The following is a 15,310-nucleotide window of genomic DNA, read 5'->3' as shown; positions in this document are numbered from 1 at the left end:
ATCTTTTCACTTTCAGTCTATGGGCTTCTTTTTGCACTAGGTGTGTTTCTTGTATATAACATACTGTTGGATTTTGCTTCTTATTCCATTTTGCCAGTCTGTTTCTCTTGATTGGTGAGTTGAGGCCATTGACATCACTGATTATAACTGATATGCGCTGACTTATTATTGACATGTTATTGGCCTTTTGTTGACTCTTTTTACTTTTTCACCTTCTCCTTTTAATTTCTTGCCTTGCCTACTTGATTTGGTCTGTTGGGCCTCATGGTGTTGTTGCCTTCATTGTCTTTTTCTAGGATCTTGTTTAGAATTGCTTGTAGTGCTGGTTTGGTATTCATGTAGTTTCTCAGGTGTTCTTTGTCGTGGAAGTGTCTTATTTCCCCATCCATTTTGAAAGAGAGTTTTGCTGGATACATCAATCTAGGTTGGAGGTTGTTCTCTTTTAGTACTTGAAATATCTCATTCCAGGCTCTCCTTGCCCCAAGGGTTTGTGTTGAAAAGTCTGCTGTGATTCTGATGGGCTTTCCTTTGTATGTGATTTGTTTCTTTTCTCTTACTGCTTGTAGTATTTTGTTCTTCTGTTGGGTTTCTGGGATCTTGATTATTATATGTCTAGGTGTAGATTTTTTTTATTGTAGCTAGTTGGGGTCCTATATGCCTCAGTTATCTGAATGTCAAATTCTTCCCCTCTGTTTGGGAAGTTTTCTGTCATTAATTCTGCGAACAGCCTTTTTTAAGTCATTTGTATTTTCTCCTGCTACTTCATGTATTCCTATCAGTCTTATGTTATTCTTCTTTGCATCATCTAGGAGTTGTTGGATTGATTTCTCATGATCTCACTTTTTAAATGTAACAATACATTCAAAACATTTGTGTGCATTAAAAATATAAGAATTTTCTGTATGGGATTTACATCTCAGTAAAATTATTTTAAAACAAATCAAAAAGGAATGCAGCTTAAGTGCCCTTTCTAATTATGTCAAATGGGACAGATGTTCCACATGCGTGTGAAGCAGCTTCAGGCTACATCTGTGAGCCTGGAGGGGAGAAAGTGTCTCTGCTTTGTGGGTGGCAGTGTCACGGGCCAGAGGGCAGCCATAGCACAGGTTGCAGGCTTGTGATCTGTGTCAGTCGTCAAGTGACATCATCAAGCCAACAGTGTCAGGCAGAGGAGAGAACAATCAAAAGGAAAGACTAATAAGAGTTTTACAGACAATCCCAATGTCTGCTCCCCAGTGTTCAGCCCTTTATTAACATGCCCGCCAAAGCACGTGTGCGTCGGTGCAGAAAGCTCATCAGGTGGTGACGGGCACCACTGTCCATGTGGATCAGCAGTGCTGCTGTGCTGGTGACACCGGGAACACAGGCCCCCTCGGGGAGTGAGTGGGGCCCACCTGGCTGCAGAGCCCGAAGACAGGACAGTGTGAAGAGGGCAGATGCCCCAGGTCAGCCCCGCAGCACAGAATGAATGGTGCTGTCCCAGCATGGCTCAGAAGTGGGGATCGGGAAGTCTGAGTGCAGCCGGGGTAGCAGACCCTTGGCCAACATCTGGCTTAGGCTTCGCGAGTCCTGAGCATGGGTGGGGCTGAGACACCCGTCGTGAGGCCCGACTGTAGTCAGGTCACAGTGGGTCTCCTGCAGCAGAAGCAACAAGATCTTCCTTCCTGAAGTAATTAACAAGATGGGAACCGGTCTCTGAAAGAGGTCAGAGTTTGTTGATCAGAAGTGGGACGTGATATGAGAGTAGTGAGCTGGCTGGTCCTATAACAAAACACCTGAAGTTGAATAACTTCCAAGAAGACGAATGTATCTTCTGGTTCTGGAGCTCCAAGAGCCTGGCCTCCCCGTTTGTTTGGCCTCTGGTAAGATCCTCATGCTTCTTTATGTCGTGATGAAGTGGAGAGGGAAAGGGGAAACACATGGAAGGAGTACGCTGGGAGAAACAGCACCGGGCACTCAATGTGTAACAGCCTGCTCTTGTGGTAATTGATCCTGTCCTTGATACTGAATACTGAATGGGACCTAATTCCCTCCTGAAAGGATGAGCTCAGGCCCTCAAGAAGGACATTAATCTATTCATGAGGATGTTGCTCCCGTGTGCCCCACCAGCCTCACACTAGCCAGCTGAATTCAAGTTCCCATGGCCTCTGAGGACCATTGCACTGCGGGCCAAGCCTCCAGCATCCCAATCACAACAAAGACTAAGAGCCAGCTGATTTCTAGAGTCCTAGAGTGAAAACCTGATTAAGGACATCACGCCTGGCATCTGATTGCCCTCACTTCTAGGGAAGGGGGGAAGGCATGCTGAGTATGGGCCACCGTTTTATCTGTATGAAAAGGACCTCATGTCTGGGAGTGAGATGCTGATAAGCACCTCCCTCTTGGAGCTGCAGCTGGAAACCCTAGGGTAAAATAAATGGAGCCGTGGCTCCCTGCATGCTGCATCCATCCAGACACTAGCAAGGCTTGCTGGTGGTGAATACCTGCAGCAGGATTAGGCAGCCTTTGCCCTGCTGTTTGTGGAGTTTCTATGTCTCTAACAGAAACTTTAGAGAACCAACATGGCCTACGGTTTCAAGACCTATGAATGATCAGAATTGAAATTTTGACTTTAAAGTGATTTATGAACCTACATTTCCAAGTACTAATATCTGTTCTATATTTCTAGATGGCTACCCCAAAGAAGAAATGATTTATAGATGGAGAAAAAATTCAGTTGAGGCAGCTGATCAGAAGTCTTGGCGGCTTTATCAGTTTGACTTCATGGGCCTCAGAAACACCACAGAGATTGTGACAACGTCCGCAGGTAAGATTGAATTTAGAGACACAATTCTCAAAAACAAAACTTCTTTTCCTTTTTTTCTCCCTGAGGTCTAAGGCTACATACAGTCACAGCACTGACATAGAATTGTTTCATATCTATTCTTTTAATAATTACAATAGAGCAACCATCATACACAAGTGACATTTGGAACAAAACAACTGATCCAAAAGTAAACTTTTTTTAAACATTTCCGTTGGGATAAGGGAATAATTCGAATTAATTTATTGTTTAATCAAGACTTCACATTATGTCTATAAACTTAGGTAACATTACTGATTACTGACTACATTTGTATTAGCAAATTTTATTTATGGTGTGACTTCTACAACTTCTCACATATAACATAAGAATATTATGAAAATATTACTCAGAATTCACAAATAAAAAGAGCCAATGTGAAATGCCCTATGAATGTAATTTCTACCTTCTTCCTTTTCTTTTACCCTAAGCCTTATCTTATATTTTAAATTTCTTTTTCAACAAATTGAACACACAATACTTAGGTACAAAACTGATTTTATTAGTGATCATTTGTACATATAATAAAGCATATAATTAGATTAAAATGATACTTTGCCTATTACTATATTATAATATATAGATATTTTATCATGTGTTAATATATGAATGTTTTTCATTTTGTTTTACATTTGTATCTTTTTTAAATGTCTGTATATTCTTACAGTCTCCTATTTTGCAACTGATTTTCTTTCAGTGGTGTTGGGGTATAGATGGGGACTAGAAACAATTTTTCTACAAATCTTACCTTTTGTTAATATGAATGATTTATTGGCTCTTAAAGTTCTATAATAATTTATTGCACTGATGATCATATTGAGATGTCAGTTTTTATAATTAATTATAAATAGATTTAGACGGCACTCCAAATTCTTGATAGAATTGCAAAACAAAGAGCCATTTCTGCATCAAGAAGGATCCTGAAAATCTACCTGATAAAGTAAGAATAGCAGATTTCCTGTGGGTGTCATGGAGGTTAAAGTGAGAAATGGGATCTGTGTCCAAATGTTAAACAATGATAAGATTAGAAGAATGAAATAACATAATTTACCTAAAGGAATGGAGCTGGGGCATCAAGGGGGATGTTCTGGGCAGGCTTTGTCCCCACTCTGAGTCACCTGCCTTCATAATCTAATTCCACTTCCTGAGAGGCTGGAAAACACCCATGGACCCTGGCTGCCCACGAGGCTTACTAAGCCGGAGGACCGATCTGGCATCTAAATGCCAGGTCTCCTAAGAAGGGTAAGCAAGGAAATGGAAAGGCAAGTTGACCATGACTGGATCCAGGGTTTGAACTGTAAAGAAATACTGGCCTTGGAAATGGACCGGCGGAGGGGGTTGAAGTGGCCGTGCGAAGTGTTATGGCAGCTCACAGAGACACTGAGGAATCTAAGTTCATATTCTTTAAACGTTTTACAACCATAATTTCTGTGTGATTTGTATAATAACCAAAGCCCTCTTCTATGATTATACGTGTAAACATCCCGTGGATGGCTTTTTAAAAATCCAGTTCATGTGTCTGTGACTCGATTAACACGTGGCTCACCCCCGGTGAGCCTGTAATTGCAGCACTGACGCAGCGCTTCTGACTGGAAGACAGCTCCTTCCTGTTGGCTGGCCCTACACAGGTGAACCAGGAAATGGATTCATCAGTCCTGCAACGCATGCGTACAAAAGCTGCAAGGCGCACAGTTAACTATTGATGCTTGGCAGTCTCCCATAATCAACTTTACAGAAACAGAGTTTGTTTTGGCTGAGGATTCTATTTCCTGCTAACATCCACTGCTTCAAATCATCTTTATAAGATCCCCCAAAAGGCCTTATAAATGTCATTTTAATCTGGAGTTCTGACCCTACTTCTTACTACAGGAATTCCCAGATAGCACCATCCTTTCTGTTAGAAACTTCAAGCTAGTATGACACATGTCCAGACCTGACTGATCTGAAAAAGAGGTACTGGGAATTCATTACTGCCCTAAAGCGGCTTCATGATAACTCTAACTTTGCCTTGTTGACAAACTTTTTCATACTTTTTTAAGTAAATAAGACATTTTTATGATACCCATCGTTTTACGCATTTATCCAAAGTCCAATTTGCAGAGGATAAACAAAATATTTTCTGTGTTTAACGGACAGCATTTCAGGTGAATCAAGTCAAAATGGGTTAGGAGAATGGTAGCTAGATCCCACAAATACAAGAAATCAGGCTGCACCTACAACTGGAGTGGGTTGTTTTGTATGTGTGTTTCTGGCCACATCCTGCAAAAAGTAGGTGTAATCAGTTAAGACTATATAATGAATATTCATGGGGTGCAATTGCTTGCTAAGCTTGGCTTCTCTTTTCACAAAGCAGATCATGCTTGGTGTTCTATTAACCTTTTAGAAGCTATCTGGTAAATGCATTTTTATAGACAAACTTTATTCCTTATTTTCAAGCTCCTCACACACATAAAATTATGGTGAAGGCAATTGTATGTAATGTTGTCCCTTGATATCTTCAGGGCATTGGGTCCAGGAACCCCCCACACAGATGCTGAGATCCATACTCTATCTGGTAAATGCATTTTTATAGACAAATTTATTCCTTATTTTCAAGCTCCTCACACACATAAAATTATGGTGAAGGCAATTGTATGTAAGGTTGTCCCTTGATATCTTCAGGGCATTGGGTCCAGGAACCCCCCACACAGATGCTGAGATCCATTGACATTCACGTCCTTCATGATACAGTACTTGCATTACAGTCTGTACACATCCTACTTTAAATCATCTCTATATATTTATAATACTGAATGCAGGTAAATGCTATGCAAATTGGTGCTATCTTTCACTGTTTATGCTATGTTGTTTGTTATACTACACTATATTATGTAAAACAGAGGTATCATTCAGTACAGACTGTCTTAGTCATTTTGCCATTGCTGGCACAAAATGTCCAACTCCTGCAACTTAAAGATTTTGGCCCATGGTTTCAGTCCATGGTTGGCTGGATCTGAAGCAAAAACACTGTGGCAGAGCGACATGATGGAGGAAAGATGCTTAGCCCATTAGAGCCAGGAAGCAGAGAGGGAACCAAGGAGCCAGGGATAAGAATACACCCTTCTAGGCTACACCTCAAGGGACCTGCCTCTTCTCATTAGACCCCACTTCCTAGCAGCTATGAAAGCCTGAAAACTTCCTCCATCAGAGTAATTAGTCCACCACCTTTAAATTCAGCCTCACACAATGTCTTACATATGGGCAACATGTAGACAAGTTCCTTGCCAAAATGTAACGCTCATGGCCTTCAGTCCCCAGATTCTAGTACAGATCTCATTATCATCTGGAACCTTCCTGAGCCTGGCCTTTACTCTCTATCTTCATTCTGGGCTTCTGAACTCTGACTAGAATTTTCCACCAGTCTTGGTTTATACCATTCCAGGGCTTTGCCAGTTGGTATCTCCAAACCTTGCCATACTCCTACCATACACCAGTTTCAAGGTGACTAAACCACATGGTCAGTTGTGTTCACAGCAATGTCCCTATTTTTCTAATGCAAAAATCTGTCTTAGTCGCCTTCCCTTCACTGGGACTTTCCCTCAGTTTCTCTTCACTACAGCTTCAAGGAGAGATTTAGTTTGGCTCACAGTTTCAGTCCATCTGAGCTGGCTCTAAGCATGGTGAATGAAAGGTGCTCAACGTGGGGCGACTGGCAAGCAGGGAGAGGGAACCCAGGAATAAGAATACAGCCTTTCTGCACAGCAATAGGGCTTTCTTCCTCAGCTCGGAGACAGGGGCTCCCCCTGGCTGTGCCCCGCCACTGCTGCAGACAGAGCTACTGTGTCCACGGCTGTGTTGCCTTTTAGTCGTCAGGGAGAGCTTGACTGCAGAAGAGGTATGTCCCACTGTCAAACGAAGAAGGAAAGGATCTCAGGAGAGCTTGTTCAAACTGTTTTAGCAAGGAAAACTAAAATGTGCAGCTTCAGTGAGTGGCGAGATCTGAAGATCGTTTACAAAAGATACTCTGGTCTGTATTTTTGCTGTGCTATTGAGGATCAGGACAATGAACTAATTAGGCTGGAAATAATTCATCATTGTGTGGAACTACTTGACAAGTATTTTGGCAGTGTGTGAACTTGGTATCATCTTTAATTTTGAGAAGGCCTATTTTATTTTGGATGGTTGGGAGAGTTCAGGAAACATCCAAGAAAGGGACCTTAAAGCAATGGAACAGGCCGATCCACTGCAGAAGACCAGAATACATATAGCAGTAGGAGTTTCAGTGGTGTTCTGAGATAAGGCCGCACTAGAATACACGCTGCAGTGTGATATGCATCAAAGAGTAGTGGGGTATGTGAATTCAGCTCACAGCGATAATATTGTCACGTTTGTTATATTTTAGCATTACTTAGAAAGCCTAAATTACATTAAATCCCAAAGGCTAGTCCTAATTATTTCATTAAACTGATGCTTTCATAAGGAATTTTGCTCTGATAGTGATCAGTCACTAGGGTTGGCAATTTATTTTTTTACAGAGAATACTGAAGTAAGTTTAGAGGTTCACAGACAAAAAGGCATTCATTAAATACTGTGATTTGCTAATACCATTGATAAAGGGGAATTTCCCTATGGAAACAAAATCTCTGTAAGGAAATGAATTGTTGGTAGTTTGTTATTAATATTAATTTGTTTATTTATATTTATTTATATTTAATTTGCCTGCTGTTTAATTTCACAGCTATGTATTCTGAGTGGAGAAAAAAGGGCAGCTATCTCCTTAAAATGTTTATAACTGGATTTTATCCTCAGATATTACTGTATTTAATGGTTGTACAAATGTAGGAATCTGTTATTTTTGGAGGGACAGTTTGCGTGCTTTTGTAGGCAAATGTCTCAGAGTTCAAGCTTGAATAAATATAAAACAGAGTATACAGAATTTTCCATATAATTTTAGGAAACTGGGGCAGGGGAAGATAGTATCAGTGTAAACCCCACTTCAGGTTACCTGGTTTTTCCTTGTTGATTTGAGAAACATCTTGTGAGATAAATTCATAGGCATACACATTTAACAGCTTTTGTTGGAGAGTTCTCTAAAGTCTAATTTGAAGATTTTTAAAAATTAGTATCTTTAGTTTCAAAGTCATAGTCATTGGACTTACTGTTTTGTAGCTCAGTGAACAATTAAAAGCCTTTATTGTTACTGAAAATACCACATATGTGACTACTTCCATTTTTCTTTTGGAACATTTTCCTCTAGAATCCCCTACTTCATGCGATAAAATCCTGAGTCACTCAAGACACTGGTGAAAGGATTTATTCAGTTTTACAAATAGGATATTTTGGGGTGTGGGTGATCAACTTGTTTACCCTTGTATAAAATTATACAAGATAAATCTGAACTCTTGGGCATTGTTTGTTTAAGAAGTTACATGTTCACCCATAAACCAAAGAACCAAAGCAACCAAAAACAAGTTTTAGGCAACTTTACCATGAATTAAACATTCTAGAAATCTGACTGTGTCTGTACCAGTCTGTGTACTGTATGTAAGAATATATACATTTTTCTTGTAGCCATGTCATGAATATTTTAATGTCCCTGTGCAATAAATGTCTATTCATCAAGTGTGCAGAATTTCCCAGAGGAAATAGAAAGCTGGTATACTTATGAAAGAAAACATTCTTGGTACGGTGACTGGTTATCATGTAAAATAATCATAGAACATTTCTGAACTAATATCTTGACAATTGATTTTCTTTCCTATTTTCAGCTTTATGTGATTGTTCCTGTCCACAACTGGTTTAATTTCTTCCTGACAAAATACGTCCTAATGACTTTTATCTTAGACCCATACATACACATCTGTGATTAATCTTATAAGAGAAAAACACGGCAATTGTTACTGTTACCAAAGAAAACACAGCTGAAGAGCTCCAGCAAAATAAGCACTGCCATAATAGAGGCTTGTTGTCCAACTGTAAGGAAACAAATATATTTAGTGTGATTACCTTATAGTCTATATGAGTTGATGCTATTTAATGCTTTGTTAACTATAGTTTTATATATCTGAATACTAAAACTTTTAACCTTGTTCACTATTGTGTATGTTTTTTTTTGAAAGTTGTGGTATATTTTATTTTAAAAGAAAAAGTACCAAATAATGTATTGTTTGTATCTACAGAACTTAAGGCCTGAATTAAGTAAGTTGTCATTAAAAGTAACTTCAGAAGATAACTCAAACTAGTTAACCACTGCAAGATCTACAAAAATGTGTTGTGAACAAACTTAGTGTTAGGCAGGCATGCAAATCGTTCATTTCATTCTTACCATCCTTTCTGTAAGATGCTACATTCGAAGCCCTGGGAAGCAATGGTCTTTCATTTCCTTTTCCCCCCTCCACCCGTCCCCCTGCCCTGCACTGTGCTGGTCATCTGGTTCTAATGCTGCATAAATATGCATTGGATGCTGTGTGCAGCAAAGAGGCAAAGAAGCAAAGGATGCAAAGAAGCAAAATGTTGCTTCTTTTGTTATCTGTATACAGCTTCTTGCTTCAAATTAGTAGATCTGAAATAGGTTTTCTAAATGTCTAAAATAAAAATACTGCATGTATTAAAAAGGAATATACCTTCCATGTGATGCCCCGATAACCCACCCTGCCAACTAGTCCCCACCTCTTCACGGCCCACTCAGCTTCGCTTCCCCAGTAGATGAGCGGAGAACCCCTGTGACCCAGTCTCTGTGGGCAGATGAGAGCTCTGGGGAACATTTTGTATCTAAGCCATAGCACAGGCGCAGCTCTTCCCCCATTAGTTCTGATCAGTGTATTTGTGATGATGTTGATCCTGTAGACACGGAGGGCCAACTGCTGACATAACCCCTTTCCTCCTAGAAGATGAAAGCATTGGCAGCACGAAGTGATTCCAATCATTGGGAAGTTTGAAACGAATGTACAGTATTATTCCACATTACTAATTCTTGGTAAATAATTATCTAGAGAACTCATTCTGCACATGGAAAACACTGAAAGCTTCAGAATTCTGAGCCTCTGGGTGCATCACCACCATCAGATCCTTTGCATGGATGCCTTCACGGTCACCTCCTGTCACCGTCTCCACTGTCTCCACTGTAGGCTGATGTCTGTTGGACATGACCCTAGAAACTACATTTATTTGGCTGGTCCTGCCTTTCTCTGTTAGGATAAAAATTATTTATATTCTTGTCAACTCCAAAGGATGGGCACAGAGGAAACCGCTGCCCTGCTGGAGACCAGAGCCAGAAGTGTGTCTTTAAGCATCTGAAGAGAAAAGACACATTTCCTTCCAGGGGCAAAATTAATATGAATGCCTCACTTTTCACCAGGAATCATGGCAACCAAAAGACGATGTAATTCAGAATGTGAAAAGAAACAGAAGTTTATTTCATGTCCAACAAAACAGTCACTAAAATAAAGCAATATAATGTTTTCAGACTAAAGGAAAGCCAGGAGAGACAACAGATTATGTGATCTCTGCAGCCTACAGTTTTCCCCTCTTGTCAAAAGCCTTGATGGTGTTCACATGCTAATCCATTTCTTTGCTGTATCAAGGCAGCCCAAAATGTCCACCTGAACTTGAGTCCATTGCCTTAAAAGAAAGTATTTTTTATTCTGGGTGTCACGCCATCCGCAGCAAGCTTTGTGCAATGGAGCCAGAGAGGTGTGAAGCTTGTGCAGTGGGCACAGTTGTGACAAGCCTGGGTGTGTGAGGCTGGTTCGGAAGGGCTCAGCAGCGACTCTGTACAGGAGAGTCCTCGAAAGACCCCTGACAGTGGATGATGAGATCAAGGCAGAAGCCCGAGGCCCGAGACTAACTGCAGTAGTAATTTTTCTCCTGGAGCCTTTTTTTCTTGCAAGGGCCCTCAGAGGCTCCTGGAGAGAGCTGAGCTGTTCCAGTCAAAGTGCCCAGGAAAAAGCTTCTCTTTGCGGCCTGAGCAAACACTGAGCAGCTTGATGTACATATCTGATATCTTTGAAGTTGATTTCAAGCTTTAAATTTGGCAGCCTCTGTAAGCTGATGCTATAAAATCCAAAAATCATTCTGTGTATGAAGTTTTTGATCATATCAGTGTTCAACACTCCAACTAATACTAAAAAAATACTATCCTTGATTTATCACAAAGAAGAAGAGCAAGCATAGAAGGGAGGAACTTGGGCACTGGGGTGAGAGCGTCCTGTGTCTGGCTGCACACATCTCCACACAGTGCCTGTGACCCATCTGCACCCCTCTCAGGAGTGGGAGGGACATGGCCTCCTCCTGCAGGTGGCTGTGTGCACTGTGTGAGCTAATGTGCGCCGAGAGCATCATTGCCATCCATAAAGAGAAATATCTGTTATCACTGCCTCAGTTACTTCCTGTGAGGGAGAACTGAGACATTACATACTGGCTCTCTTTGGTCAACGGTCCATTAAATCGGGGGCTAGCATTTTATTCATTGATATGTTTCAACAGGCAACTAAAATGAAATTTATATCTTGACTGTGAATAGAAATATATGTTTAAAATAGCTCCTGTAGGAGAAAATCTAAAAGTGGTTTCTTCTTGACTTTTTATCATATTTGTCTGAATTCAGTCTGGGTAATAAATCAGTCTGGGTTTTAGAGTCATCATTCTAAAAGTAGCAACAGTATCTTTGTTCTCAAGATCGAGTGAAAAATCTTTCAAGCCCATTGTGAATCATGTTCCATCTCTAATTCAGAGAGGAAATGTGGGAAAACTTCTGCTTGGTCTAATGAACCACCAGGAAACTTGAAATCATATCTGGATACGCCTGTTCTTTTAAAGTCATAGTTAATTTCTTCTTCTGTGGGACCTGACGTATAACATTTATATATTAGGGTATTTATGGTTATCATTTTTGGTTCTCTCTGTACTTTGAGAAAGGTAGGATGTGTCACTATTTTTAGTCATGGATGAAGTACTGAATCTGAGAAGATTTCAGGCAGGGCCTGTAACAACACATTTGGTGTTGCTGCTCCTGAGTTTAGCCTCTCGGTACAGGGACTCCGATATTTCCATGACTCCACTGCTAGAAAGAGTTAACTTTATTCCTGAAGCTGACCCTACTTTTCAGCAGGTCTTATTTTCTCTAGTCCAGTGTTGGACTGTGATGTTTAACACGTCACTGGTAAAATCATTGGCATGGATGATGCTTTCTCCATTGTGGAGTAGCTTCCAATCATTCCATCAGAAGAAATGTCTTAAATCTGTACACTGACATGAAGAGTGTGATCATTTACATCACTGCTCCAGTTTGGGTCTTTATCTCAGAGGCCTGAGTTTTAAAGGCTTGGGCCCCAGGGAGTTGCTGTTAGGAGGTAATGGGACCTTTGAGAGCTGGGGCCTACTGGAAGATCTTTATCTCACTGGTAGAGTGCTCCGGAAGGAAATTGGGGCCCAGCCTTTCTTTTGCTCCCTGGTCATGAGCTGAGCAGTTTTTCTCTACCACGCACTGCCACCATGATGTGCTGCCTCACACAGGCCCAAAGCAAGAGCACCAGGCAGATACGAACTGGGAGCTCTAAACTGTTGGCCAAGACAAACCTTTTCTATTTACTAGTTGATTATGTCTGGTATTTGCACAGTGACAGAAAGCCGACTACTACGGTTACGAACAGACCAGATTGCTCCTTGGACAGTAACTCCGCCCTGTAGATGTTTCTCCCGTTCTCTCTCACTCACAGCTCTTGAGGAGAGGACCGCCGCTGCAGCAGCAGGGCGCGCCTGTCGCTTCCTGCTCTTCCCTCATCTCACCCTTGCCCCATCCCTGCATCTGTCCACAGGGCCGCTGAAGAAGCCAGTTGTCAGAGTCGCACTCCTTGGATTTAATAGTTCACCTTCTTTTGACTCGAGGAGACCCAATTTGTCAGAGCCCTGGAGTTCCAGCAGAAGTGCTGTCATTTTCCACCAGCCTGCCCTTGGCTCTGGCCTGCTCACTCTCTGCTTAGTTGCTCTGATGCTGAGATTCTCATGCGGGCCTAGATGGAGCCCACAGGAGCCCAGGCCCTCTGCGTCCCAAGTGACACAGTGTCAGCTCCATACCTCAACCCAAACCACAGATAACCTGGGGCATGATTCTCGTAGCACACACAGTTACTCACTTAAGCTGCTTAGTCATCCTACAAAAGAACATAATTGAAGAAATGAAAATTTTAAAAAACACTGAAACTCCATCTTATTCCAGAAATGATCTACATCATCAAGAAATCAAATAATAACAAATGCTAAGGAGGCTGCAGGAGGAAAGTGAAACCCTTCTCATTGTTGGTGGGAGTGTAACCGGGATAACCACTATGGAAATAAAAAAACTAGAAATCGAAATTCCATTCAACCAACCCAGCTATCCCTCTCCTAGGTATCTTCTGGAAAGAGTTCAGGACATCATATTACAGGGATACATGTATACCAATGTGTGTAGCTTCACAATTCATAATAGCGAGGTCTTGGAAGGGGCCAATATATCCTTCAGTAGACAAAAGAAAATATGGTATTTACGCACAATGGAGTACTCCAGTGCCATCAAGAAGGATAAACCTGGTCCTCTGAGGAAAAATGCATGCACCTTTAGGCCATAATGTTAAATGAAATAACTCAGACACACAAACTTAAATATCACATGATTGCACCTCTATGAGAAACCCAAAATATAAATCAAGAACAAACTAAAAGGTAGACAGTAGGCAACAAGGAGATACAAAAAGCATCTGAGGAAAAACGTCACTGAGGTAAGAATTACAGGGACATTTGGTAGTTATTCTTTTACTCCCTGTGTTCTCGTTTTCATTGTGTGGGCATTGATGGTGATTTTTGTACTTATAAATTTTCTTCTTACTGCTCTACGTGACAAAACCACTGTCATTTTGTTCTTTGAGATATTTTGTAGCAGTGTCATATATTAATTGTACAATTTTATTTTTCAAAGTCTTGCTATCAAACTGTGTTGGAGCAATTCATTGCTCTTTTTTTCCATAAGCCTTTGTTTTATCAATAAGTAAAGCTCTATGGAGATTTGGACTTTACACAGAGTTGCATAATGTCAGGATTAGCCCATTTGTTGGGACTAATTATGCTGAATTTAAAATGAAATTTCTTTTATAAAAATAATTAGCAATCCCACATTTTAATGAGGACTTAGACATGCAGACTTTACTAAGAATTCAAAATAGTACCCTAAGTTTGTCTTAAGTAGAAAGGGCACATTCCAACAGCTTATTTTTCTTCTACCATAAAATCATCGATAAAAGAAGTTTCCTTTCAAAATCATGCTTTGGTCTTGCTCTAAGTCACACTGGGACAGGATCTGAACCTGGGATGAATTTAGTGCCACTGGCTCCTGGAACATCATGAGCTGATGAATCTTCCGGGAGCCCACAGTGAGTCTGTGCACTGGACCCTGAGCACCAGGCATGGGCAGACCAACTAAACTAAGCCTGAATGGCCCGCCCCACCTCGTACTGACTAAGGAAAGCCTTCTTTGTTATTAAAGTGGACACTAGAATGTTTTCTAGGGACTAATCTTCGAAACAACACTTGGATTCAGTGGAATGATACTGTTTGCTTTATAAATAAATTTGTTTCCCTGGTGCAAAGCAGCTATTTCCTCAAGACATGTATTCATAAAGTTTCGGATTGATGAAAGAACCTCTAATGAAAGACAACTGTGCGTTTACCTCCTGCCTGTGGAGCAGTTGTCTTTTGACACCACCCCTGCTATTTGAAGTGTCTGTCGTTGATGAGATTCTTTGTCTTCAATTCATAAACTGCTCAACAGCCCCCAAGAAAAAGAGCAAACTGTATTAAATAAGAATACGAAAGATGAATTGGTTATTTTGAACTAAGAAAACTCATAATATAATGCTAGGTAAGAAATAGTTGTATAAAATCTTCTATTACCCTTTATGTGTAGGTGTGCTCTGAAATCAAATATAACAAAATCATTCCGGTAGTTTTTCTGTGTGTAGTTTTCCTTTTCTTCTTAAATTATTAGTGCATACTTAAAGAGGGTTTTACCTTAAAAATCACAGCAAGATATATAGAAGAAAAAAAAAAACTCTGTTCCTCCTCAAGTGTAAATATCTTGGTATACAGTGTATTTTCCCAGCGTTTTGTTCTCTTGTGAGACACCCTCTTTTTATGCAATAGATTTGATTTCTTACGTTAAAAAGCTCAGAAGTAGAGAAAAGTACAAAGATGAGAGCAGAAAAAATTGTATCTTCTAGTGGAAGCCACAGTTAACGTCAAGCAGATAGGAATACTAACATCATCAAATGGCCATATTACAAAAAGATACACAGATTTAACAAACTCCCCATCGAAAAAGATCAGCTTTTTTAACTGAACTAGAAGAAATAATGCTGCGTTTCTACGGAGCTAGGAGAGAGCCAGAACAGCGGAGCAATTTCTCTCCTGCACCAACTCTGCCTTCTAATTCTGACGCTCTCCTCACCACTCATTTCC

At 40.6% G+C, this 15,310-nt stretch overlaps 1 protein-coding gene across 2 annotated transcripts in view; it reads left to right on the top strand.

Moving 5' to 3' along the window:
- The window catches only part of Gabrg3 (gamma-aminobutyric acid type A receptor subunit gamma3), a 490,937-nt gene that overhangs the window by 427,220 nt on the left and 48,407 nt on the right, over positions 1–15,310 (top strand). The window contains exons 6-7 of one of the 2 annotated variants that reach the window (XM_010612935.3): positions 2,669–2,806; positions 8,590–8,745. In XM_010612935.3, coding sequence (XP_010611237.1) covers positions 2,669–2,806; positions 8,590–8,624 — 173 coding nt within the window. In that variant the 3' untranslated portion in view covers positions 8,625–8,745. Of the gene's footprint in view, positions 1–2,668; positions 2,807–8,589; positions 8,746–15,310 lie in introns of those variants that run through there. The other variant, XM_010612934.3, reaches the window with a different exon arrangement.

This window comes from Fukomys damarensis, unplaced genomic scaffold (assembly GCF_012274545.1).
Source record: "Fukomys damarensis isolate Sample0158 unplaced genomic scaffold, DMR_v1.0_HiC HiC_scaffold_7, whole genome shotgun sequence".
NCBI classification, from domain to species: domain Eukaryota; kingdom Metazoa; phylum Chordata; class Mammalia; order Rodentia; family Bathyergidae; genus Fukomys; species Fukomys damarensis.
Note: the sequence above shows the minus strand (reverse complement) of the source record. Positions and strands in the feature narration are given on the sequence as shown.